At 38.8% G+C, this 27135-nt stretch overlaps 2 protein-coding genes and 1 long non-coding RNA gene across 6 annotated transcripts in view; 1 reads left to right on the top strand and 2 right to left on the bottom strand.

Annotated features, from left to right (window-relative positions):
* LOC134355546 (troponin T, cardiac muscle-like) overlaps nucleotides 1-6943 on the bottom strand; it is a 45849-nt gene extending 38906 nt beyond the window's left edge. Inside the window, exon 1 of the mRNA XM_063065561.1 lies at nucleotides 6922-6943. The gene's annotated coding sequence lies outside the window, so the exon portion shown is untranslated. The remainder of the gene's footprint in view (nucleotides 1-6921) is intronic.
* A 4000-nt stretch (nucleotides 6944-10943) lies between these two features.
* The window catches only part of LOC134355547 (uncharacterized), a 61338-nt gene continuing 45146 nt past the window's right edge, over nucleotides 10944-27135 (top strand). Inside the window, exon 1 of one of the 3 annotated variants that reach the window (XR_010020119.1) lies at nucleotides 10944-11016. This is a non-coding gene — a long non-coding RNA (uncharacterized LOC134355547). Of the gene's footprint in view, nucleotides 11017-25316; nucleotides 25341-25570; nucleotides 25805-27135 lie in introns of those variants that run through there. The other 2 variants (XR_010020121.1, XR_010020120.1) reach the window with 2 other exon arrangements.
* lad1 (ladinin) overlaps nucleotides 21647-27135 on the bottom strand; it is a 111590-nt gene continuing 106101 nt past the window's right edge. Inside the window, exons 11-12 of one of the 2 annotated variants that reach the window (XM_063065559.1) lie at nucleotides 24294-24333; nucleotides 21647-22010 (exon numbers count right to left, since the gene is read on the bottom strand). In XM_063065559.1, coding sequence (XP_062921629.1) covers nucleotides 21949-22010; nucleotides 24294-24333 — 102 coding nt within the window. In that variant the 3' untranslated portion in view covers nucleotides 21647-21948. The remainder of the gene's footprint in view (nucleotides 22011-24293; nucleotides 24334-27135) is intronic. The other variant, XM_063065560.1, reaches the window with a different exon arrangement.

The following is a 27135-nucleotide window of genomic DNA, read 5'->3' on the forward strand; positions in this document are numbered from 1 at the left end:
TTAAGAACAAATTACTATATTGTAATTATAAAATTTGCCAATACTTCACAAAAATTTGGAAACTGTTCACCTCCATAGGGTAATTAGTGCCTGCTTTCTTTATGCTAAAACAAATATTTAATAATGCACACCAGCATGAAGCACTATTTGTTTTCGCTTATGAGAAACATCAGTATGCAATTTCCAACTGAACAATAACATTTGAGATATTGGTTATTTCCCAAATTAATTTCCAATGAAGAGAATTCTGTAAGGCTGTCAAATGTGGTCCCAGTACTTTGCAGCACCTTTCTGCTATGGATTGGAATACTTTTCTGGAAAATTATGTTTAAGAGTACCCCTTGCAGTTGCGTAATCTATAGACAAAGGATGGAAGAATATCTGTCTGAGCAGTTTTAATAGAAAATTAATTCTGGTTCGGACTGAAACTGATGTGGTTACATGGGCATTGGGGCAGTTTATCTTGCTTTTTTTATTTTTATAAACTTTTAAGTAATTCTATTTGATGTCTTGTATAATTAATTGATCAACATTCTTATGGTTAATTAAAGACATAGTAAGAGTAGTTTCTCACAATGGTGTATATTTGAACAAACAAGATTATCAGGTGCTGTCAGGGAGCTGTCTAAAATTATATAATATAGAGGCAGAGCAAGTAGCCACTAAAAATAAACAAGAATAAGAGCACTGCCAGGTATTGCACCATGCCAAATTTACTTCTGTAATTACTGAAGAAGCTAGAGCATGAAGTTATAGATTTCACATAAGAAGTTTGACAAGCTGTGGAATGCATTACTAAATGCATAGATAGGTATAAAGAACAGGATAAGTGGCTGATTGAAGGAATTCGATCTTTTTAATTTGATATTTTAAGCTTTGTGGAAATTGCATTATTCCGTATCTCTAAAACAGGTCAAATTCGTCTGGGACTGCAACCCAGACTCTTTTGAGTTACTGGTGGAGAGGAACTCATTAAACAAACATTCTCCATTATGGACAATCTGACACATCTTCTCCATGATCTACTGAATAAACAGTGGAACACCCTTTCGAACAGACTCAATCACAAGGATCATTACAGAAAATCTTTCCAACCAAGTGCAATAGGCATATACAACAGTTCATCTCTATGAGACAGGAGAACGCACATCATAACACAATAGTCTCTGCTTTATTATTTCACACATTTATTGCACATTATTATTGTGTATGTTATTATTCTGTACTTTATTACTAGTGAAGTCTGCACACTGCTAAATGTGGTTTTAAGTGTTGCTGCTGTAATGAAAGAATTTCCCTTCAGGATCAATAAAGTACTTCTTATTATGCTATCTCATTTCTGATTCAGATCAGATTCCAATTTATTTATCATGTGTACATTGAAACATAAAGTGAAATGCATCATTTACATTAACTGCAACACACCTCAAAATGTGCTAGAGCAGGCCGCAAGTCCCTGTGCCAGGTCATGTAATTCGCTAGTCATGTATTTTGGCATTTGATCGAATATCTAGCCACAATATGTTTACTACAATAACTGAATATAATTTAAGATATAAATTGTGTGAGCTCTAAAATTCACAGCAGGTCAAAATCTAAGGAAGTGAATACACTGAGGGATGGTAGAAATAACTCCAATAACTCCAGGTTTGATTCGAAGAAGGAGTCTGAGAGTCTGAGTGGGAGTGCTGAGAAAGAGATTTTTGAAATTTTCGTTTTTTTTTTCTCCAACGGCTTTCTGAGAGGCGGGACTGCGCAGGCGTGTGACGTCGGGCAGTGCAGCACGGCAGATTTAAAAGGGCAGACATCCTGCTTCGGGTTTGATTGAAGAAGGAGTCTGAGAGTCTGAGTGGGAGTGCCGAGAAAGAGATTTTCGAAATTTTCGTTATTTTTTTTCTCCAACGGCTTTCGGAGAGGCGGGACTGCGCAGGCGTGTGACGTCGGGCAGTGCAGCGCGGCAGATTTAAAAGGAACAAAGCCTCATAGAGCGAGCAGCATAGTTTGCGGGCGGCGGAGTGAGCCGGGAGCAGAGTGAAGGCTTAAGGGCTTCGGCTCACCGGGCTTAGGCGGAAGTGGGGGAGGCGAGGAAGGTTTGACATTCATTTTCTGTTGCTATTTGAGGAGAGGGGCATTATGACTGTGAGGGCAGTTTGCTGTTCTCGGTGTCGGATGTGGGAGGCCCTGGAGTCTCCAAGCCTCCCAGACGTCTACATCTGCGCCAAGTGCATCGAGATGCAGCTCCTAAGGGACCGCGTTACGGAACTGGAGCTGCAGCTCGATGACCTTCGTCTGGTCAGGGAGAGCGAGGAGGTGATAGAGAGGAGTGAAAGGCAGGTGGTCGCGCCGGGGCCACGGGAGGCAGACAAGTGGGTCACAGTTAGGAGGGGGAAGGGGAAAAGTCAGGTGATGGGGAGTACCCCGGTGGCTGTGCCCCTTAACAACAGGTACTCCTGTTTGAGTACTGTTGGGGGGGACAGCTTACCCGGGGGAAGCGACAGTGGCCGTGCCTCCGGCACAGAGTCTGGCCCTGTAGCTCAGAAGGGTAGGGCAAGGAAGAGGAGGGCAGTTGTGATAGGGGACTCGATAGTAAGGGGGTCAGATAGGCGATTCTGTGGACGCAGTCCAGAGACCCGGATGGTAGCTTGCCTCCCTGGTGCCAGGGTCCGGGATATTTCTGATCGTGTCCAAGATATCCTGAAGTGGGAGGGTGAGGAGCCAGAGGTCGTGGTACATATAGGTACCAATGACATGGGTAGGAAAAGGGATGAGGTCCTGAAAGGAGAATATAGGGAGCTAGGAAGGGAGTTGAGAAAAAGGACCGCAAAGGTAGTAATCTCGGGATTACTACCTGTGCCACGCGACAGTGAGAGTAGGAATGCGATGAGGTGGAGGATAAATGCGTGGCTGAGGGATTGGAGCAGGGGGCAGGGATTCAAGTTTTTGGATCATTGGGACCTCTTTTGGCGCAGGCGTGACCTGTACAAAAAGGACGGGTTACACTTGAATCCTAGGGGGACCAATATCCTGGCGGGGAGATTAGCGGGGGCTACTGAGGTGACTTTAAACTAGAATGGTTGGGGGGTGGGAATCAAATTAAAGAGGCTAGGTGTGAGGAGGTTAGTTCACAACAGAGGGATGGGAACCAGTGCAGAGAGACAGAGGGGTGTAAAGTGAGCATAGAAGCAAAAAGTACAAAGGAGAAAAGTAAAAGTGGCAGGCCGACAAATCCAGGGCAAGCATTAAAAAGGGCCACTTTTCAACATAATTGTACAAGGGCTAAGAGAGTTGTAAAACAGCGCCTGAAGGCTTTATGTGTCAATGCAAGGAGCATTCGTAATAAGGTGGATGAATTGAAAGTGCAGATTGTTATTAATGATTATGATATAGTTGGGATCACAGAGACATGGCTCCAGGGTGACCAGGAATGGGAGCTCAACGTTCAGGGATATTCAATATTCAGGAGGGATAGACATGAAGGAAGGGGAGGTGGGGTGGCGTTGCTGGTTAAAGAAGAGATTAACGCAATAGAAAGGAAGGACATAAGCCGGGAAGATGTGGAATCGATATGGGTAGAGCTGCGTAACACTAAGGGGCAGAAGACGCTGGTGGGAGTTGTGTACAGGCCACCTAACAGTAGTAGTGAGGTCGGAGATGGTATTAAACAGGAAATTAGAAATGTGTGCAATAAAGGAACAGCAGTTATAATGGGTGACTTCAATCTACATGTAGACTGGGTGAACCAAATTGGTAAAGGTGCTGAGGAAGAGGATTTCTTGGAATGTATGCGGGATGGTTTTTTGAACCAACATGTCGAGGAACCAACTAGAGAGCAGGCTATTCTGGACTGGGTTTTGAGCAATGAGGAAGGGTTAATTAGCGATCTTGTCGTGAGAGGCCCCTTGGGTAAGAGTGACCATAATATGGTGGAATTCTTCATTAATATGGAGAGTGACATAGTTAATTCAGAAACAAAGGTTCTGAACTTAAAGAAGGGGAACTTTGAAGGTATGAGATGTGAATTAGCTAAGATAGACTGGCAAATGACACTTAAAGGATTGACGGTGGATATGCAATGGCAAGCATTTATAGTTTGCATGGATGAACTACAACAATTGTTCATCCCAGTTTGGCAAAAGAATAAATCAAGGAAGGTAGTGCACCCGTGGCTGACAAGAGAAATTAGGGATAGTATCAATTCCAAAGAAGTAGCATACAAATTAGCCAGAGAAAGTGGCTCACCTGAGGACTGGGAGGAATTCAGAGTTCAGCAGAGGAGGACAAAGGGCTTAATTAGGAAGGGGAAAAAAGATTATGAGAGAAAACTGGCAGAGAACATAAAAACGGACTGTAAAAGCTTTTATAGATATGTAAAAAGGAAAAGACTGGTAAAGACAAATGTAGGTCCCCTGCAGACAGAAACAGGTGAATTGATTATGCGGAGCAAGGACATGGCAGACCAATTGAATAATTACTTTGGTTCTGTCTTCACTAAGGAGGACATAAATAATCTTCCAGAAATAGTAAGGGACAGAGGGTCCAGTGAGATGGAGGAACTGAGTGAAATACATGTTAGTAGGGAAGTGGTGTTAGGTAAATTGAAGGGATTGAAGGCAGATAAATCCCCAGGGCCAGATGGTCTGCATCCTAGAGTGCTTAAGGAAGTAGCCCATGAAATAGTGGATGCATTAGTGATAATTTTTCAAAACTCGTTAGATTCTGGACTAGTTCCTGAGGATTGGAGGGTGGCTAATGTAACCCCAATTTTTAAAAAAGGAGGGAGAGAGAAACCGGGGAATTATAGACCGTTTAGCCTAACGTCGGTGGTGGGGAAACTGCTGGAGTCAGTTATCAAGGATGTGATAACAGCACATTTGGAAAGCGGAGAAATGATCGGACAAAGTCAGCATGGATTTGTGAAAGGAAAATCATGTCTGACGAATCTCATAGAATTTTTTGAGGATGTAACTAGTAGAGTGGATAGGGGAGAACCAGTGGATGTGGTATATTTGGATTTTCAAAAGGCTTTTGACAAGGTCCCACACAGGAGATTAGTGTGCAAACTTAAAGCACACGGTATTGGGGGTAAGGTATTGGTGGTGGAGAATTGGTTAGCAGACAGGAAGCAAAGAGTGGGAATAAACGGGACCTTTTCAGAATGGCAGGCGGTGACTAGTGGGGTACCGCAAGGCTCAGTGCTGGGACCCCAGTTGTTTACAATATATATTAATGACTTGGATGAGGGAATTAAATGCAGCATCTCCAAGTTTGCGGATGACATGAAGCTTGGCGGCAGTGTTAGCAGTGAGGAGGATGCTAAGAGGATGCAGGGTGACTTGGATAGGTTGGGTGAGTGGGCAAACTCATGGCAGATGCAATTTAATGTGGATAAATGTGAAGTTATCCACTTTGGTGGCAAAAATAGGAAAACAGATTATTATCTGAATGGTGGCCGATTAGGAAAAGGGGAGGTGCAACGAGACCTGGGTGTCATTATACACCAGTCATTGAAAGTGGGCATGCAGGTACAGCAGGCGGTGAAAAAGGCGAATGGTATGCTGGCATTTATAGCGAGAGGATTCGAGTACAGGAGCAGGGAGGTACTACTGCAGTTGTACAAGGCCTTGGTGAGACCACACCTGGAGTATTGTGTGCAGTTTTGGTCCCCTAATCTGAGGAAAGACATCTTTGCCATAGAGGGAGTACAAAGAAGGTTCACCAGATTGATTCCTGGGATGGCAGGACTTTCATATGAAGAAAGACTGGATGAACTGGGCTTGTACTCGTTGGAATTTAGAAGATTGAGGGGGGATCTGATTGAAACGTATAAGATCCTAAAGGGATTGGACAGGCTAGATGCAGGAAGATTGTTCCCGATGTTGGGGAAGTCCAGAACGAGGGGTCACAGTTTGAGGATAGAGGGGAAGCCTTTTAGGACCGAGATTAGGAAAAACTTCTTCACACAGAGAATGGTGAATCTGTGGAATTCTCTGCCACAGCAAACTGTTGAGGCCAGTTCATTGGCTATGTTTAAGAGGGAGTTAGATATGGCCCTTGTGGCTACAGGGGTCAGGGGGTATGGAGGGAAGGCTGGGGTGGGGTTCTGAGTTGGATGATCAGCCATGATCATAATAAATGGCGGTGCAGGCTCGAAGGGCCGAATGGCCTACTCCTGCACCTATTTTCTATGTTTCTATGTTTCTAATATTCTCTCTGGAAGGGAATTCAAACATTTTGGAAGCTTGTTGGGAATACAAATTGAACATGGGCATCAGAGAGTGATACCAAATGTATTGGATTAAGTATGCAGACAAACTTAATCTAATTTTGACCAGGTTTATTCTTTTAGTTTCAGCTGTATAATAAAATGACACAAACTATCAGCACAATAGTTGTGTTACTGAGCAGGTCATCTTAATAAATATCAGAGACATGAGTTCAAATCGGTCTTGGCAGTAACTTTGAGTATTTAATCATCTAAATTTATTTTAAAAGCTTAATATCAATAATGATAAGTATGAAATTAACAAATTGTCATAAAAACAATTTAGTTTCATAGCAGTTGAGAATTGCAAACTCAGGACATCTATTCATGCAAGTAGTCGACAAACACATCATGATCCAGTCAACACATAAATGATAAATCATCAAGACAGCAGTACATAACGAGGCATAATTTCTGAGCCTGTTTGTGATAACCACTGATGTTTATTTATAAAGAATATTTGGCACATCTTTAAGGTGGACTAGCAATATTCTTCAATCAAGAGTTAAATTGCTTGTCAAGTTGCTAGCCATAATTATCCATGTAAAGTTTATCTGAAAGCATAAAACAGCATCTTCCCCTTCTATTTATCAAAAAATTGCCAAAACAGACATAACTGATCTTAATTTATAAGAATAATCAGAAAGAATATTACACACCTTCAACAACTTCTTCTGTTATAGCAGGCAAATAAAACACAAGAAAAAATATTTTATAGAGGTCAGTGAATGCTCCTTCGACAAAAAATGGAACTGCAAGATGATGTTTTCCATTGTCTTACCTTCCTGTTCCCTGGAGGGAAAAGCATAATAATCATCAAGTTTGGCAAAGGCTCAGCACATCTTCAAAATAGCTGATCTCTACAAAATGGTTGAGTCTAACATTCATAATATGGGTTATGTCGAGTTAGGTGATTACACAAATCTTGAAATTAAGGAGGAAAGGTTAGACCAATTTTCCTATTTTTGATGAATATTCTAATGAAATGGATTCAATGCATGGATTCAAAGCAAAAAGGAAATTGGCTCCCAGATTCCACCAGTCACGTTCAACGTAGGCTAGTGACCAGTTAACCTACCACATTGTCTTAGTTATGTGGGATGAAAACAAAACTACTGGAGAAAAATTACACATTCACAGGGAGAATATTGCAAGACTCACACAGACCACATCTGAAGTCAGAACTGAAAAAAATAATTTAAAATATATATTGTAATAAATACTATACTTACTCAACTTCCTCAAATTCTTCTACAACCTCTTCAGTGTCTGACATGTTCAAAATAAGTTCTTGGAGTTAAAAAGATAAAACTCAAAATTATCTGTAGTCCAGTAATTTTTGAAAATGATTCTACAGAACTCCTTGAATTACTTGCATTTAAAACAAAAATAGATGCTGGAGTTTTGAAATAAAACAGGAGAATACTGAAAATAGTCAGCAGGTTAGACAGAGTCTGTGGGAAGGCAAAGTTTCAGATCAAAAATCCCTCATTAGGAATTTGAAAATGTGAAAGTAAATTGAGATTAGGGGAGGGGAATACTAATGATGGGGTGATGCTAATATTTATGGAGCTATTTGTTCAATAAATTTGTAAATGTAATTTGACAGAGAGAGAGAATAAATAAAGCGACAAGTTAAAGCTGTGAAATGTAGGTCATAGCTATGGCTGACACCGGAAGCTGATGGGTAATGCCAAAATTGCCCAATAGATTGGACAGTGCACTTTGTAAGAGAACATCTGAATTAATGTTGCAATTGGATACCTAGGTATCTCAACTAACACAATTTGGATACAAAGAAGAAAAGGGGGTTTATCTGAAATTGTTATTTTGAAAAAGAATCCTAAAGGCACCATAGTGTGTTATGTACATTGTGCTTAGTATTACAAATTATTTTATTGGCAGCTCCAGGTTAACTTAAAGAGATGTAACACATTGAAGCAAGTCAGTGACAGACCTGGAAATAAGCTTATCAAAATCATTCAGAAAGATTGAAGATTGTTTATCATCATTCTTCAGTACATGAGTGTAAAGGAGGACAACATGAAAAGTTCAAGTTTATTGTCATCTAACTGTGTGCATATACAACTAAATGAAACAACACTCCTTTGCACCAGGCTGCACTCACAATACATACAGTATACGACATACAGCACATGAAACAAAATATTACTACCAATATATCAATAAGATATAACTTAAAATGTATGTGAAGTTCACAGCACAAGTGAACAGTACAGTAACCAGTAAAAGCTTGCTGTCTTAGTGACAAGACCTCAGCGGTGGCAGGGTATTCATTAGTCTTATAGCTTAGGGGAAGAAACTGTTACCCTGTCTGGTAGTCCTAGTCTTGATGCTTCATACTTCCAGCATCATCCTTAGTAAATAATATTTGAATAAGAATATTGGTTAGTATAGTCTACTGTCTCTCACTATAAATGAATGGCAGGATGTAAATCCTTGTCTAAGCAATGGAATTGTAAAACAAGCCTGCAGATATATCTCTGGAAAAGAGATGTGCAGAATGAATTAATTGAAAGTAGTGAGTCCTGTTTACTCCTAAAGACAGCAGTATACCTTGCTCGCAGTGAGTGGAGAGAAAAGCATAAACACATATATGGCCATGATTGTCCTGGTATTGCTAATGTAACTCAGCCAGTCGGCAAGGGTGAATGAATACTGGCAGATAAGAATTGCATCTAATGGCATGTTACACTTAACTCATCCTTCATGGATGCCCTTTTCTTAATCCAAGGAGAATTCCTACTGACAAACTTACTGTTTGAAAATTTGTTGGAAGACCAAGTCGCACTAATCATCTGACCATCTTAATGTATAGGTAGAAGAAATGAGAAGTTGGTTAAAACATGGATTCAAATTGCAGTTTGAAAAAAGATGTTAGGCTATTTAAGAACTTTTCCGGTTTTAAAATGTATTTAATTACCTTAGTCACTCATTGTATGCAGATGCATAGATGACCACATGCAATGCTGTTGCTGATACTCAGGAGTGACATTAATATCTAAAGTATGGTATTATGGTCTAACTTTAATATGTATATTTGTATATGGGCACCCATAACAGCACAGGCAGAATGGACTATTTTCTAAGGGGCTATGTTAGCAATATGTTGTTTATTAATCAAAACATCAAAAATCTATTCAACTACTTATAAAATTATAAAATAATTATTTTGGTTTTTACAACATATTTTAATCTGTGCTAATCATAATGTGTGATCTTGCACAAAATCAATGTAAAAGTAGAAAACATTTCAGATCAATTTAGGCATCAGCCAGTTTCCATTGCCACTGTTGGACAGTTACCAGATGAATTTACAAAATCATGATTTATTTTTCTCCAGAGATCTGGCGGTAATGTTCCATTTCAGTTCAATTTATAAAACAAAAATTCAATCAGCCTATCACTATTTTCAATAGTTATTCAGGTAAACTACCTGTTTAAGAAGCATGAAAAGCTAAATTCTTCAATTGATTCCAGGATTATTTTATTTTCTAATTTTAAAAATGCTTCACATTTATTGTTAACATTTTAGGGCATCCTAACGTTTCCAAATATTAATTGCTTTTATTTGTCAACATGGATACTACTTTTACCACTTGAAAAGGAAGTATTATAGATAATGTAAAGATTGCTTTTCAAAACCATTCAGATTTTATTCAGAGATTGATCCCATTGGGATAGAGAATTACAGAAGCATATTTAAATGGAGTCTTCAAATGTTTCCAAATGACTACCGTGAGCCTCGCTTACAACTGTGTCAAGTGGCCCACTTATCCTCCTGCATAGCTGAAATTATTCCAATTCTCTGTCCTTTTAAAGAAGTACTTATTAAAGGATATAATCATTTTAGATAAGAACTACCTAATAATAGGTTCTAATCTCTTTCATGGCCTTAAATGCATAAGAAATTAGAATGCGCTTAGGATTTATAAAGTCTCCTCAGTGAAAAGCAGATTTTTCATTCCTCCTCCACTCCACATTCCCATCTCTCCCTCAATTCCCTATTCCCACAAGTATTTAATTCACATACTTTTCGTTTTTCATTAGTCAGTTTGTTCTAAAGAAAAGTACTGAGTTTCTCATTTTTTGCAACATGCAAAATTTTACTCCGTATTTGCATTACAAAATTCCAAATAAAAAATAAAGCAATATCAGCTGGTGAGTTTTAAAACCAGTATTATTGTGATGCCTGCAATAAAAAGAACAATTATACATTATGCACAATATATTTTCCCTTAATATAGTTTTAACCACAAATGTTACTAAATTGCTGCTAACTTATTTGATGTTCAGTCCAAAAAGATAAATAGTAATTTTTTTCTGTAGAATTATTTAAACTGCCTTATTCAGTAAAATGTCTTTTAACATTCCATATAGATAACAATTAATAATCCTAAAAGAGAAATATTCTATAATAAAGTACAATTGAAAAATTCAATTTTCTTACCTAGAATGGAAAAAAAACACGTAGAAGAAAAAGAGAGCAAGGCTTGACCCAGTTACTGTCTAAAGATTGGTAAGGTTATTTTAAAAGTTTTGTGCTTAAAACAAAGTCCAGCCCCAATGACCGGTGGATTTCCTGATTGGTGAGACGCAGCTGATAATGTGCATAAAATGTTACACTATTTTGGAAGGGTGTTATCTTGTCTGCTCTTGACAGAATTACCATTCACTAATCCATAAAAGTCCATCATCGTTGGTGCATCTGGCTATTCTTAGAAGTCACTTTGGTGAGTGTCACTACAAAGGCACAAATGGATTTTACAGGGTGAGGGTTAGAGAGGAGAGAGTTGAATGCAAAAGCCAAGAAAAAAATGATTGAAACAATAAGTATATTGGTGTAATCTTTATGATTGTTCTATTCTTAAATGTATCATAACAACTGTTTTTTTGTTATTATCCCTACCTATCCTTATCTCTGCAATGGTCAATGTTAGTTTTTAAAGGGACATCATTTCTGAAATGTGTATCACTTGTTCCCAAGAGGGAAATAAGGCAGTGCTTAGAAGTAATATGTTAGCTCACTATTCCAATGCTATGTTGGTGCCTGAAGCGTGGTGACACTTTTGAACTGCCCAGCACAATGCTCGCTCTGCTTTAATGCAAACTTTGAATTTCAATGTGTTTTGATGCATTGATGTACATGTGACACATAAAGCGTATTTTTTATCTTCCATTGTCATTTTAGAGCTTTCTTCAAACATCCATGAACCAAAATAAATGATCTTGTAACAAGTTTTACTACATACAAAAACAGTTGGCAGCTGTTGATCCCAGGGGATCATGGGTTTGCGCCTCTGGTGGACTGTGTCCTCTCTAGGGCGCAAGCTTGGGCAGGAAGATTTGAAGAACTGGCTGTTGCCCAATCAGCAGGTTCCCTCTCTCCACATCACTGATGTAGTCCAAGGGAGGGGCAAGTACCGATACAGCTTGGCACCAGTGTCGTCGCACAGGTTGCCAGAGTGAAGTTGTAAACAACGTCAAACTGCCTTAGGGATCCTGGCTCCAGATTTCTTCCTTGGGGTTTACTCCTGAAACCTTTCCCATTGCCGCAAGGCCGTGAAGGTTTATAATCAGAGTTTGCCTTCTAGGCAGGCTGCCGTCCAAGGCTGACGAGCCCCACCTGCCCGAATACATCCAAATATAACTTACTTATTTTTGATTATAGCAACAAAGCAACTACTCTGATTAAACATCAATGACTGAAGAATTTGAGGAGAAGGCAAGAAAAGCATTAGACCTAAGCAGAAGTTGAAAATGCTTGAAACTCAGGGCATGGAGACGGAAGAAATGTGAAACTGCAGATTTTTCTCTGCGTTAGTGCCACCAAACTTGAGATCTACCTGACTCTGGAAGTCTTGTGCTTGTTGGCTTTGTATGTGGTTCTTCATGTGTGTTCTGATGTAGGGCGTGCTGCATTTCGCTAGTAAATATTTTGGAGCACCTGCCCAGCAATCCTGTGTCTAGCTAAACACGTGCAGAAACAATGAATCTACTCTTGTGAATGGAGAGAAAGTGCTGTTGTGAGCTCATACGGAGACATCTGAGATAACTTATAATGTTTCCCATTGATTTTGCTCAGATACTTTTTAAAGTGATTGGGGGGTTGCATTTTAATATTTTAAATTTTCTGATTAATTTAAAATATCTGAGCCTAGACCTGGTTTTGGATACACCATCTCAACATAAGGAGCACTAGTCTTTTCTTTGTACAGTCTGTCAGGCAGCAACACCGGCACTGGTGGTGTCATGAATACTGCTGTATTGAGATGGAACAACCAATCTATGTCCACGGACCCACCATCACTCCACAAGAGCAGCATCTCAACAAACATAGAACACAGACCAGAACAGCACAGGAGCAAGCCCTTCAGCCCTCAGCATTGTGCCGAACCAGCTAAAGAGTAAATCTAACAACCCCCAAAAACTAATCCCTCCTATGTTCATACCCTCCATTTTCTTCATATTCGTGAGCCTATTTAAAATTTCTTAAAGGCCTCTAATGTATTTTGCATCTACCATCATTACCAGGTAATCTTTTCCAGGCATCCACAATTCTCTGAGTAAAAAACTTAGCCCTCACATCCCCTTTGAACCTACCCGCCTCACCTTCAATGCCTGCTTTCTGGTATAAGGCCTTTCTACCCTGGGAAAAAGATACTCCCTGTCTACTCTATCTGTACCTCTCATAAACTTATAAACCTCTATGTGGTAAACCATGTATATAGGTTGCAACTGGGTGACCTGTCTGGATACGCCCCTCTGCTGACTGCTCCTGTGGCTCCTCCCACAGACCCCTGAATAAAGGTGATTGTGTCGCTGCTCCTCCCACAGTCCAGGACAGCCACAGCACATGGACGAGGACCCATTTTACTGTTAATAAAAGAGTTTCAGTATTTACCGTACTTCTTGTCTTTTGGAGTAATTGATAGTGCATCACTCTATCAGATCTATCCTCAACCTCTGTGCTGTAGAGAAAACCATAAGACCTCAAGACGATAAGACAAAGGAGCAGAAGTCAGCCATTCGGCCCATCGAGTCTGCTCCACCATTTTATCATGAGCTGATCTATTCTCCCATTTAGTCCCACTCCCCCGCCTTCTCACCATAACCTTTGATGCCCTGGCCACTCAGATACCTATCAATCTCTGCCTTAAATAAACCCAATGACTCGGCCTCCACTGCTGCCCGTGGCAACAAATTCCATAGATCCACCGCCCTCTGACGAAAAAAATTTCTCGCATTTCTGTTCTGAATGGACGCCCTTCAATCCTTAAGTCATGCACTCTCGTACTAGACTCCCCCATCATGGGAAACAACTTTGCCACATCCACTCTGTCCATGCCTTTCAACATTCGAAATGTTTCTATGAGGTCTCCCCTCATTCTTCTAAACTCCAAGGAATACAGTCCAAGAGCGGACAAACGTTCCTCATATGTTAACCCTCTCATTCCCGGAATCATTCTAGTGAATCTTCTCTGCACCCTCTCCAACGTCAGCACATCCTTTCTTAAATAAGGAGACCAAAACTGCCCACAGTACTCCAAGTGAGGTCTCACCAGCGTCTTATAGAGCCTCAACATCACATTCCTGCTCCTATACTCCATTCCTCTAGAGATGAATGGAATATTGCATTCGCCTCCTTCACTACCGACTCAACCTGGAAGTTAACTTTAAGGGTATCCTGTACGAGGACTCCCAAGTCCTGTGGCATCTCAGAACTTTGAATTCTCTCCCCATTTAAATAATAGTCTGCCCGTTTATTTCTTCTGCCAAAGTGCATAACCATACACTTTCCAATATTGTACTTCATTTGCCACTTCTTGCCCATTCTTCCAATCTATCCAAGTCTCTCTGCAGACTCTCCGTTTCCTCAGCACTACCAGCCCCTCCACCTATTTTCGTATTGCCTGCAAACTTAGCCACAAAGCCATCTATTCCATAATCCAAATCGTTGATGTACAATGTAAAAAGAAGCGGCCCCAACATGGACCCCTGTGGAACACCACTGGTAACTGGCAGCCAACCAGTATAGGATCCCTTTATTCCCACTCTCTGTTTCCTGCCAATCAGCCAACACTCTATCCACATATGTAACTTTCCTGTAATTCCATGGGCTCTTATCTTGTTAAGTAGCCTCATGTGTGGCACCTTGTCTAAGGCCTTCTGAAAATCCAAATATACAACATCCTCTGCATCTCCCTTGTCTAGCCTACTGGTAATTTCCTCAAAAAATTGTAATAGGTTTGTCAGGCAAGATTTTCCTTTAAGGAATCCATGCTGAGTTCTGCCTATATTGTCAGATGCCTCCAGGTACTCTGTAACCTCATCTTTGACAATCGACTCCAACAACTTCCCAACCACCGATGTCAAGCTAACAGGTCTATAATTTCCTTTTTGCTTCCTTATCCCCTTCTTAAATAGCGGAGTGACATTTGCAATCTTCCAGTCCTCCAGAACCATGCCAGAATCTATCGACTTTTGAAAGATCATTGCTAATGCCTCCGCAATCTCCACAGCTACTTCCTTCAGAACACGAGGGTGCTTTCCACCTGGTCTGGGAGATTTATCTACCTTTAGACTATTCAGCTTCCTGAGTACTTCCTCTGTCGTAACTGACTGCGCACTCTTCTCTTCCCTGCCATTCTTGAGTGTCCAGTATACTGCTGATGTCTTCCTCAGTGAAGACTGATGAAAAATATTCATTCAGTTCCTCTGCCATCTCCTTATCTCCCATTACAATTTCTCCAGCATCATTTTCTATCGGTCCTATATCTACTCTCACCTGTCTTTTACTCTTTATATACTTGAAAAAGCTTTTAGTATCCTCTTTGATATTATTTGCTAACTTCCTTTCACATAGTTAATCTTTTCCCTCTTAATGACCTTCTTAGTTTCCTTTTGTAAGGTTTTAAAAACTTCCCAATCCTCTGTCTTCCCACTAATTTTTGCTTCCTTGTATGCCCTCTCCTTTGCTTTAACTTTGGCTTTGACTTCTCTTGTCAACCATGGTTGCATCCTTTTTCCATTCGAAAATTTCTTCATTTTTTGGAATATACCTGTCTTGCACCTTCCTCACTTCTCACATAAACTCCAGCCACTGCTGCTCTGCCGTCCTTCCTGCCAGTGTCCCTTTCCAGTCAAATTTGGCCAGTTCCTCTCTCATGCCACTGTAATTTCCTTTACTCCACTGAAATACCGACACATCAGATTTCGGCTTCTCTCTTTCAAATTTCACAGTGAATTCAATCATGTTATGATCACTGTCTCCTAAGGGTTCCTTCACCTCAATCTCTCTAATCACCTCTGGTTCATTACACAATACCCAATCCAGTACAGCCGATCCCCTAGTGGGCTCAACAACAAGCTGTTCTAAAAAGCCATCTCGCAGACATTCTACAAATTCTCTCTCTTGAGATCCAGTTCCGAGCTAATTTTCCCAATCCACTCGCATGTTAAAATCCCCCACAATTATGATAACACCGCCCTTTTGACAAGCCTTTTCTATTTCCTGTTGAAATCTGTAGTCCACATCACTGTAGCTGTTTGGAGGCCTATAAATAACTGCCATCAGGGTCCTTTTACCCCTGCAATTTTTTAGCTTAACCCATAAAGGTTCTGCACCTTCCGATCTTATATCACCTCTTTCTAATGACCTAATATCATTTCTTACCAATAAAGCCACACCTCCCCCTCTGCCTACCTTCCTATCTTTCTGATACACCATGTATCCTTGGGCATTCAGCTCCCAGAGACATGCATCCTTTGGCCACGTCTCGGTGATGGACACAATATCATACCTGCCAATCTGTAGCTGTACGACAAGATCATCCACCTTATTCCTTATGCTGCATGCATTTAAGTATAACACTTTAGAACCAGTATTTGGTACTTTTCACTTTGATTTCACTGCAACTTTATTGCACTGCAACTCATCCCAATGGCTACAAATTTGCCCTATCACCTGCCTGTCTTTCCTGACATCTTTACTGCTCACTATCTTAGATTTATTTCTGTTTATTTCTAAACAACCTAAGTTTGTCCAGCGTCTCATGTTAGCACATGCCTTCTAAACTAGGCAGTATCCTGGTAAACCTCTTGTGCACCCTCTCCAAAGCCTCAACATCCATCTTATAGTGGGGTGACCAGAACTGTATGCAATACTTCAGATGTGGCCTAACTAGAGTTTTATAAAGTTGCCACATAACCTTTTGACTTTTGAACTCAATGCCTTGACTAATGAAAACAAGCATTCCATACACCTTATTAACCATCCCATTGAACGATAAATGTTAGAGGAAACATTTCTGGAAGAAATCTGAGATACTCCCTACAGATTGGCAACCTGAACTTCCATTGTAGATATAGGGTGGTCTCCTCTCGGTATACCATGAAACAGAGACCTTGGTCTTTGATAGTGCACTACAGCACTGTTTTCAAGGGTGCAGAAGTTGTCCATCACTTGCATGCATCTTGTTAATGTGCTTAATGATTGAGGACACAGTGGGAGGCAATCCCCTGATGGTTCTGATGAAAGATGATTAACCTGAGGCATTGATGTTGTTTCTATTGATTTGCTGGATTTTTGGTTTTCATTCCAACTTCCAATATTCAAAGCATTTTGTATTTGTATTTGCATCTTCTATCACTTCACTAAGAGTCACTAAACCGATAATGATGAGCACTGTAACTTCCATTCAGTCAATGTGTGCCTCCAAGCATTATCCCGCTGTTCTGCAAGTCCAAGTGATCTGAACCAATGAATGTTGTGCAATGGGTTTAGATGATTTGCCAAATAGAGCTGAAGAGATAGTAGCCCAGAAAAGCTGTGAGATAGGTGAGGGGGTTTGCATCAGGTGGGCGGGTATATAATCTCTTGAAAGTTGGGTATTGTTGGTAGCTAATTAATAGCTGTGTGGTGCACAAATCAGAGTCAAAGGCTTCTGCTGCAGTTGGTGTGATAAATCATTCAAAGATTCATTCGATGACATGTGAAGCTATTTGAAAATTTTGAAGGTCTGTGTCAGATACTCAATTCTGATATCTGGTTAGCTGCCTTTGAAGGACTTGTTTGGAATCTTGCCCACTACTGAAAGAAAATATTTATCTTCTTAAAATTTTCTGCCCCAGAGGTTTCACACGGCATGCAAAAACAAAAGAGCTCACTTCATTCCATTCTGAGCTACCTGTGACATGTTCTTAGATTGATATCAATGGTAGAATGACTGTCAACATCTGCTGCCATCAAGTTGTCTCAACTTTCGAGATGCATGCTAGCATTGAATATTCCAGGTTGTTACCATCTCAAGATGCTGGACTCCTGTTGAAATGAGCAAGGCGTTTAAGAGTGCACAAAACCTGCATGCCCAGTGTAGTCCATTTAACATTGCAATAATATTTGAGTAATATATATTGTTTGATTAAGATTCCTTTATTTGTTTACACAATTCAGAAAGTATGTGAATAGCAGAAGTCATTACAGTAAACCATCATATCATATGTGAGTGCCTCATTAAAAGGAGCAAAAGAAAACTAAGTAAACAAGTATCACAGCTCCTATGTTTTTGTTTCAATTAGTGACCAGAGTTGCAAAACATAACACACAGTACATCAAAATATTAGAAGATGATTAACTGTGATTACAGTACATGCCCATTATGTGGTCAGTTGAATTTTCCTCCAATTTGCGCTCCTTTTGAAGTCCAACAAATGTACAAAACTTGGCAAATATAGACACAGGCATATATCAGAGAGATCTTGGTGGTTTACTTCTTTCACCAAATTGTAAGTGTATTTAGTGGATGCTGGAATAAATGTTTCTCTGACCAGATGGTCTTTCTCAATTAATTGGCATCATTTGAGATCATATTTACCAAATGTACTATGTGCACTATGCTTTGTTGTACGTTTGTATATTGATTTTTGAAATTTGGCTACATCAAAATGGAATAAAACAGGTATACATTACAAAATTATACCTATAGTACAATCACTTTGCATTTACAGCTATGAAATTTGAAAGGAACTTTCTACTTATAATTTATTCAGATCAGGTGGAAATAACTGGTGACATGAGAATATGACTGGAGATGTTCCCACTAAAATGAGTCTCTGAGACTATTAGTGCCAAAAATTTCTTTGAAATTTGAAACAAGGCCAAATGAGGGATAGTGTCACTAAATAAACAAATAAGTTAATCTAGTATTTAACCTTTTAAATAATGCTTGGAGCACATCAATTTGATTAAAATTAAATGGAACGTGTTCCATTTTTTACATGATCAGAATGTGCACACTTTTTACAGAAGGCTGAAAAAGTCCAATTAATCATACCAATGTGTTAATGAAAAAGCATTCTCAAGTATTTTGTATTTATTTTCTTTCTCAAAATAGCCTTCTGAAATGTCTTCTTTTTAAAATTATCTGGTCATGAGGCTGTTAACATAAATTGAAAGATAGATCCATTTTGATAAGACCATAAAGCCATAGGACATAGGAGCAGAATTAGACCATTTGGGCCATTGAGTCTGCTCTGACATTCAATCATGGCTGATACTCCTTTTCCCTCCTCAGCCCGACTCCCTGGCCTTCTCTCTGTAACCTTTGATGCCATGTACAATCAAGAACCCATCAAGTTCTGCTTTAGGTATGCTTTAAACCCAATGACCTGGCCTCCACAGCTGCCTGTTGTAATAAATTCCACAAATTCACCACCCTCTGGCTAAAGAAATTTCTCCACATCTCTGTTTTAAATGGATGCCCCTCTATTTTGAGGCTGTGCCCTCTTATCCTAGACTCCCCCACCATGAGAAACATCTTTTTCACATCTACTCTGTCTAGGCCTTTCATCGTTCGAAAGATTTCAATGAGATCCCCCTCATCCTTCTAAATTCCAGTGAATATAGACCCAGAGCCATCAAACGTTTCTAGCTTGTGTTTCTTTCATGCAGCAATGCACCACTGATGATTGTAAAATGGATGTGTTCCCCAACCAGCCGGTAGAACATTAGTTAAAATGCTTTTCTAATTGCCGAAAAATTCCAATGCAAAATCCTGTACACTTTTTACTATATTTGATGAGGGAAAAGGCTAGAAATTCTATTATGTTACAAAATATTTTTGGTGCTGTATGATACACTTCCACCTTAAATCACAGAAACCAGCCTCCCCTCCTTGGAGTCTATCTACACTTCTTACTGTCTTGGGAATGCATATTCAAGCTCCCCAGACATTCTCTCTTCTCCCTTCTTCCATTAGGAAGAAGATACAAAAGCCCAAAAGTATATACTCAAGGACAGCTTCTATTCTGCTGTTACGAAGCTACTGAATTGGATCCTAGTAGGATAAGATGGACTCTTGACCTTGTTATGGCCTTGCACCTTATTGTGTCTACACTGCAATTTCCTATGTGGCTACTGTTCTCTTTATTAGTGAGAAATGGTCAAACATTTGGGAGGGGCCATTTGGAGCACCTAGCCAAACACTCTTGAGCATTTTGTAGATTATACAAGCTGTAGCTAGGGCATGCTAATAGTGGAGAAATTAAATGCTTTGGATGATCAATATTGTTTTGATCAAGTGAGCAACTTTGTTTTGGATGCTGGCAAGATTCTTCATTGTTTGGGCTATCCTTTTAGCAAGAATGTGAAGGTGAGTGGGGCATCTGAACAAGTATGTATACTACCTTGACAAAGAACAGATAATGTCTGACGTTGCAAAGGTAGACCCCCACAGTAGATTAACTGTGGCCTCCGGGCTGTACCAGTTTGAATTCCTCGCAGGCTCTGACCATTATTAACTTTCTCAATTAACATCAGTTGAGGCTATTGTCTGGAAACAGCAGTTTGTGGAATATTGTTGTCAATTGTCTGCAACTAATTTATTTTGTTATGGAACCAAATTGAAAGTGGTGTTTAAAGTGTCTGTCTCCTTTATCTGGACTTTTGACAGTGCCACTGTGGCATTATAAATATAATTACAGGACTGCCAAGAATCTGGAGAAGTCCTGCTATTGGGGTCCGACTGTAGTAGCTGAAATATCTCACCACACTGGGAAAGATGGAGGAGTTTGTAATGAATCAGGTGTTCTGCCAAAGCATATATCATTAGCTAGAGATAATCTCAAGACGCCATTTTACTGGATCCATGGATAGATGGGGAATAATTGATGGCTCTTCTTAATGCCTCATAGCTTTGAAATGTAATGGTTAAGATTCCAGGGTGATAGCTTACTGTATTATTTTAGCTCTTCACTTCTATGTTAATTGAGGCTACACTCAAGTCCAAATGCACATCCTTTTGCACACCTTACTGTATCTCCAATCTAAATAAGATAATTGTGTACTTAATAATTAACCACATTTTTAGCAGAAGGTAATTACTGCATAATTAAAATGTGCATTTGGCAAGACAGGGCTAAATTTAGTTTGTCAAGAAGTAGAGTGAGTATAAGGGGAATGCTATAACTAACTGGAAAGCAGGCATTGTCAAAAGCGGAACAGCTGCCTTTATTTTTATCAGAAGCCCCTATTCCTTTTGTTTCACCTTTCAAAAGAACTCAGTTTTGTGTCTTGAAAAGGCAAAAATAGCATTCTTCTATTACTGGAGAGGAAGTAGTAGATTCTGTACTGAGCCGTGTTCATTGAATTAATAACAACCATTGATGCCAGAGCTTAAAATTAACTAAGGGAACTGAATCTTTTATACAAATCCTTTTGTTTCTTTTTGTGCTTATCATAATGTGGAATGTCATTACTGGGAAATGAAACTAGTAGTGGCACGTGGACTGCAAACGAAACAGAGTCCCAGCTTATCTTTGATACCTCTAACAACATAATACTCCTTCTGCATTACATTGCACTATAGAGCCTTGGATGAGGCTGAAATCTTAAAACATATTTCAAAACCTTCTACATTCTACTATGTGGCATAAATGAGACATACTTTGGCAGGTTTAACATAGAAGGAGGCACATGCCTCCCCTTCTCCAACTAATAAGGCTTAACCTCAATGTTCTTCTGTTGGTTTTCTGTGATGCTAACATAAAGCAGCATGTCTCAGGCAATGGATGAATTTATTTAGGTTGTTGTTTTGTGATGGTTATGTCAGTCCGAAAGGAACACTTGTTTCTTACTGCAGTACATTTTGTAACATTCCAGAGGGACTACATAAATCCAATTATACCCCACTATGTAATGGATAGTGTGAATCATGAGCATTCAGTTGTTAACAGTTTGGAAGTAATTTGTGCTGCAAAATTATCTTAGGAATTTTGTTCCTGAGATATAATTTATTGCTAAATCATGATTCTGGCAAACTAAGTGCAAAACAAATAACCACAATCCAACAAACATATTACCACTTAAACATTTATTTTCAAGGAAAATATTGAAATGGAGTGAACATGATATTGTATTCTCAACCATAAAAATTGCAAAATTTAAAGCATCTTACTTTACAAAGGTTGAACCTAATTTACTCCCTTAATGGTTTAAACAGGAACTTGATTTTAATTAATTAACAAATTGCATTTTTTGACACAACTGTTTTAAAAGTAGCTGAATACCCTTTATTAAAACATTATTATTTTCTGGGAAATCATTTCTATTGAAGTTAGCTCAATTAGTCAAGCTTGTGTTAAGACGTTTATCATCTTCAAGAGAATTATATTTGCTGCTTTAGCTTGACTCCACTTCTGTAACTTTTTTCAGTTTGATGTGTTACTCCTAGTAAAAATTTAAATAAAAAAATTGAAAAGGTCAAAACATTGAAACAAGAGCCTTTAATGATAATTTTCTACAGCTGATAAATGTGTAAATATGGAAATAAAGTCTATTTTAAAATGGTGAAATCTTCAATTTGTTGTGAAATTACATCTCTTATTAATGGATTTGTTCTCTTCCATTCTTTATACATGGACAAATATGGGAAGATTCCTAGCAATTTGTACTTAAAATGAAAACGTATTCTAAAGAAACATAATTAAATACCTCAGCCAACCAGAAGCAATCTGTTTGCAACGTACTCCTCTTAAAGCTACTGCGATGAACTTTAGCATATTTTAATTATGAGAGTCCCATATTGCTGATGACTGTACTGTTGTACAATAGCACACCATGTAATGGAAACAGGAAATGTATATGAAAGCTCCATATTCATAAGATAAATCATGGCTTTATCATGCGTACTTACGTATGGGTTCTTGGAAATGCGGGTAGGATGTATAATGACAATATTACGAAGAGGCTTCCTGTTTCATATGAATTTGAACACTCTCCCATAGCTTGAGAACATCAGACAGTAACACACAATTTTAGTGGGAGCTGTAAGGAAATATATTTTGCTATTGGGTTGCTTTTCCTAAGGTTGCTTTAATTTCAGGCACATGCCTTCTTGTTTTTCAACAACCAAGTCTTCAAAGGAGAATGCTTGCATCTCACATTTGAAAAACATCAGCATTTCTAGATGCCAGTCAGAAGCCTTCACAATTTATCCCAGCTGGATATAGCTTTGATTTCTTCACAAGAGAGACCTCAATTTTCCCCTAATGAGGTAAAGATAACTCAGGGGGAGGGGCGGGGGGGAGTGGAGGAAGAGGAAGAAAAATAATAAACTGCTTCCTCCCAGAATACAAAAATGCCCTGAGAATTTAGTGGACTCTAAGGCATGAATTCTTTAACAGATTGCTTCTGAAGGCTTTCAAACTTTTATCTGTGCTTTTAATTGTTAATTCCAAAAGCGACCAAGAAAATAGCCTAATATACACACTGAACACTCAACAACTGTACGGTTATCTTATACGACTAAATCCTGATCCCAAAGTAAACTCAAACAGCAGTTTAAAAGTACTGCAATCCCACTTTATGCAATTTACACCACTCTGGTAAATGGTCTTATGTAAAACTCTGGTGCGCAATTTTGGAGCTTGTAATTCACTGAAAATTGGTGAAGTTGGTGAAGTTTGAAATCTTAAATTTGGTATTGTACTGCTGTAGAAAACAAAAAAATAAATCCCTGTTTTATTTATATTTGCTATTGCTTTTTGGATTGCATTAAACATTGAACAAAGCAAGTTTTGGTGCTCATCAGAGATGAGAGAGGGACCATTTTCTTATTTCCATTGCACTTTGGACAAGTTTATCGAGCAATTTTTGGCATATGTTTATAGAAAGTTCAAATGCATCAACAAAATATTTATTGAAAAGAGCACCTGCTTCACTGGTCAGTAGTTACAGCAGCTTCATCCAGTGAGACTGCTTGATATACTAGAATTTCATGTTGTAAGTCCTCAAAGAACTGAGATGGGATTGCACGAATATTTCACATAAGATTCTTTACCAGCAGAGAGGTTCTTCCTTTTTCATTTTGTTAGCCTCCACTAATTGAAGAAATGATGCCTGGTTAATGTTCAGTTTGATAAACTGATGTGCCACCAGAGAATTTCACATCACCTAAAAAAGAAACCCTGCACATTCTACAAATCAGAAATACTGGAAATAATTAGCAGACCTAGCAGCAACTTTGGCAATAGAGACAAAATGTATGGCCTTTGATCAATAAAACTATTCATCAGAACTGGGAACAGAGACGTGACTTGAAACTTGGCAAGGGTATCAAAAGTTACAGGAAGAAGGCAAGAGAAGGGGTTGTGGGAATAATAAATTAGCCATGATAGAATGGTGGAGCAGGCTCAATGTGCTGAAAGGTCAGATTCCTCCCCTATGTCTTCATTTAATCTTTCCTGGTTATGATGAAAGGCCATTGTTTATCTCTCTTTTGTTTTGTTATTTTCCAGCTTTTTTGATTGAGAATTTGCAATGAAGAGGAGCCAAAACATTGAGTACAACAGGTCACATACAAATATTAAGTTCTTCATATTAAGCACATGTCGTGATATTGCATGCAGCCACAAGAAATCCCCAGGCCAGACATGTTAGTCACAAAGCTCTAGACAGCTGGATGGTAAGGCGGGCCATAAACAGTACAAATGAAAGAGGCCTTTGTCTTACTTTGATTGTCGTTCTTGCTGAAAAACTGGTGATCCTGCAACTTTTTAAAATCCACAAGAAAAAGGATTAAGTTAACTTTTTGGTGGAATACTTACCATTTTCATTCTTATGTCAGTTACGTTGCAAACAGTAGATATTCTACTCCACAAAACAAAGCACAGAAATTCAACTACGTACCTTGTTTCAGTTTGAAAGAATGAGTAAAACAAGCTATTACCTTTAGAATTGCTAACTGATATTGTTTTATGATGAAATGCATATTACTATGTTTCTTCAGATGACAAATTCAAGAGAAAATAATCCTTAAAACAAGATTGTTAGTCCAAAGATTATTTTTACTTTAATTTGAAAATGAATGATCATACTGCCTAATATTTTTGGAAGAAGTCTGAAATTATTCAGCCACATTCTCTACATTTAAGATGGATGGTGTTTTGTGGGGTGTAAGGCAAAACTAGCATCTTATGACACTGCAATGCACAAGGGATATTTAAAGGGATAAAATCCTTATAACCAAAGCTTCTGTTTTTCTAACAACCATACTGGACCGAGAACAATATGTGGTATTAACTGAACTGCATTTTGGGATTGCCCTCAATGTTTTAAAGCAGCCATTTAATGTTTGATTGGGAACCAGCAGATCAATGGGGTTGTTCAATATTATATAATATATAATATAATAATATAATATTGATATATTATATAAAGAGTATTGTAACATGAGAGAAAAGCAACTTAGAAACCTGTGACAGTGGCTTTTGGAACAATGGTGGAAGTATTTTTGCATCTGTTTTGATTCTAACCCTTCTCGGTTCATATCTATCAACTTAGGGGCTTTGAAAAGATGCCTCCTTATTAGGTATTGTGCTACAGTGACAGGTTGAAAGTTGGTGACAAGAATCCTAGTCTGGAAATTGAACTATGGCAGACAGGAATTGCCTGCCAATGTCTCACTGTGTGATCAGCAACATATATAGAACCATCGACACTGTGTCCAATTACATCTCATCATTTTGTACGGTTCTAGCAGTACATCAGACTGACTGGGTGTGTATTTAATCATTTTATTTGCCTAAGAAGATGGGTTGAAATGACATGAGTTAGCTACAAAACATTCTAGAAAGTGCATATTAAAAGATATCTGAGGTAGTTACTTTAAAACAGGCAATGGGTTAATATTTGTTCTGCATTTATACATGCTCAGTCATTTTTTGTTCAACAGCTACGGATGGTAAGCAAAAACCTTGGCTACCAATTTTACCTACTAATGAGAGCTGCAGAAATAACATTATGCTTATCCTAACTGACAGAAGGTAGATGTTATTTTTCTAACCGCTGCCTCCTGTTCACTGACCTTCAGGTTAAAATTGTTACAAAAACATGAGCAGGCAGCTTTCCAACTGTTCAAGCTGTGCTTTCAGAAACAAGCATTAGGAATTCATGGGAATAGTATCCAGTGCTAAATGTTGATGGTTTAAGCAGGTGGAACTTCAACGCAGGGGATACCCGAGGTACAAAATTATCACTGCAATGTAGCAGTGACTGTCCGTTATACTCAATTCGGAAATTTAGTTTGATTGAGTACCTAGATTAGACCGATATTGAAATTGTACTGCTAAAGATTGAGCTCCTTGGAGGTTCATGTTTTACTAGTCTCTAGAATGCCAGAATTTAATATGCAAGCAATTATTTCAATCCAAAATGGCTGTTAAATTATAAACTGTTCTTCCTTTCATCAAAACTTGATGTCTTCTGGAAAAATCAGAGATATAGTATAACCTTTAAATTACTATACAGGTTTCTAGACAAGTTAAAATGACACATACAAAATGCTAGAGGAACTCAGCAGGTCAAGCCATAGAAAGGATTAAACAGTCAGTGTTTCAGGCTGAGACCCTTCATCAGAATCTAAAGTTAAATTAAATGTGTTAGCGCTTGTTTTAAGGGAGCAGATGAAGGAACAGAAAGTAAGTGCGTTAAACACTTTGTTGTTACTTTTCATATTATAGAAAAGGTTTGTATCCTTGTATACAATTTGTTATGTGTTTTTTGATGTGGTCTTTGGAATGACCACAGGTATCAAAGGTTTTAATATTCACTTCATGGTTATTGACAGATGTAACATAGGTGCTGTTGGCATTCTTTATGGCTCCTTAATGCACAGGTTATATATTATTAAACATCAAAGTTGCACATGATGGCTGAAGACAATGACTCATAACAAATCAGCCAATTGACTACAACATGCATTGCCAATGTGCACAGTAGTGTAGCCATAATTATGGGGTGTCATTGCCTAAAATAAGAAAAGGCCATGAACACTTCCATGCCCTCACGTTATTTCTAACTCCTGACGTTCAGCCAATGCATTAACCATAATGTCACAAGGCATAGGAGCAGAATTAATCCATTCAGCCCAATGAGTCTTCTCCACCATTCCATCATGGCTGAGTTGTTATCCCCCTTAACCCCATTCTCTTATCTTCTCCCCATTTCTTTTGACACCTAGATTAATCAAGAATCTATCGAACTCCACTTTAAATATACCCAATGCTTAGGCCTTCAGAGCTGTCAGTGGCAATGAATTCCACAGATTCACCACCATCTGGCTAAAGAAATGTTGCCTCATCTCTGTTCTAAATGGACATCCTTCAATTATGAAGTTGTGCCTCAGCATTACATCCAAGCTTTTGTATTCTAGTCCTTTTGAAATGAATGCTTAAACTTGGGTGTGGCTCAGTCTTTTGCAGGAAAATAATTAAAAAAACCTTTACCATGCATTTTTGTTCATTACTGTATTTGATTGCAATATTGTCTTTAGGAATAAACACTACAACATAAA

This window comes from Mobula hypostoma, chromosome 13, assembly GCF_963921235.1.
Source record: "Mobula hypostoma chromosome 13, sMobHyp1.1, whole genome shotgun sequence".
NCBI classification, from domain to species: Eukaryota; Metazoa; Chordata; class Chondrichthyes; order Myliobatiformes; family Myliobatidae; genus Mobula; species Mobula hypostoma.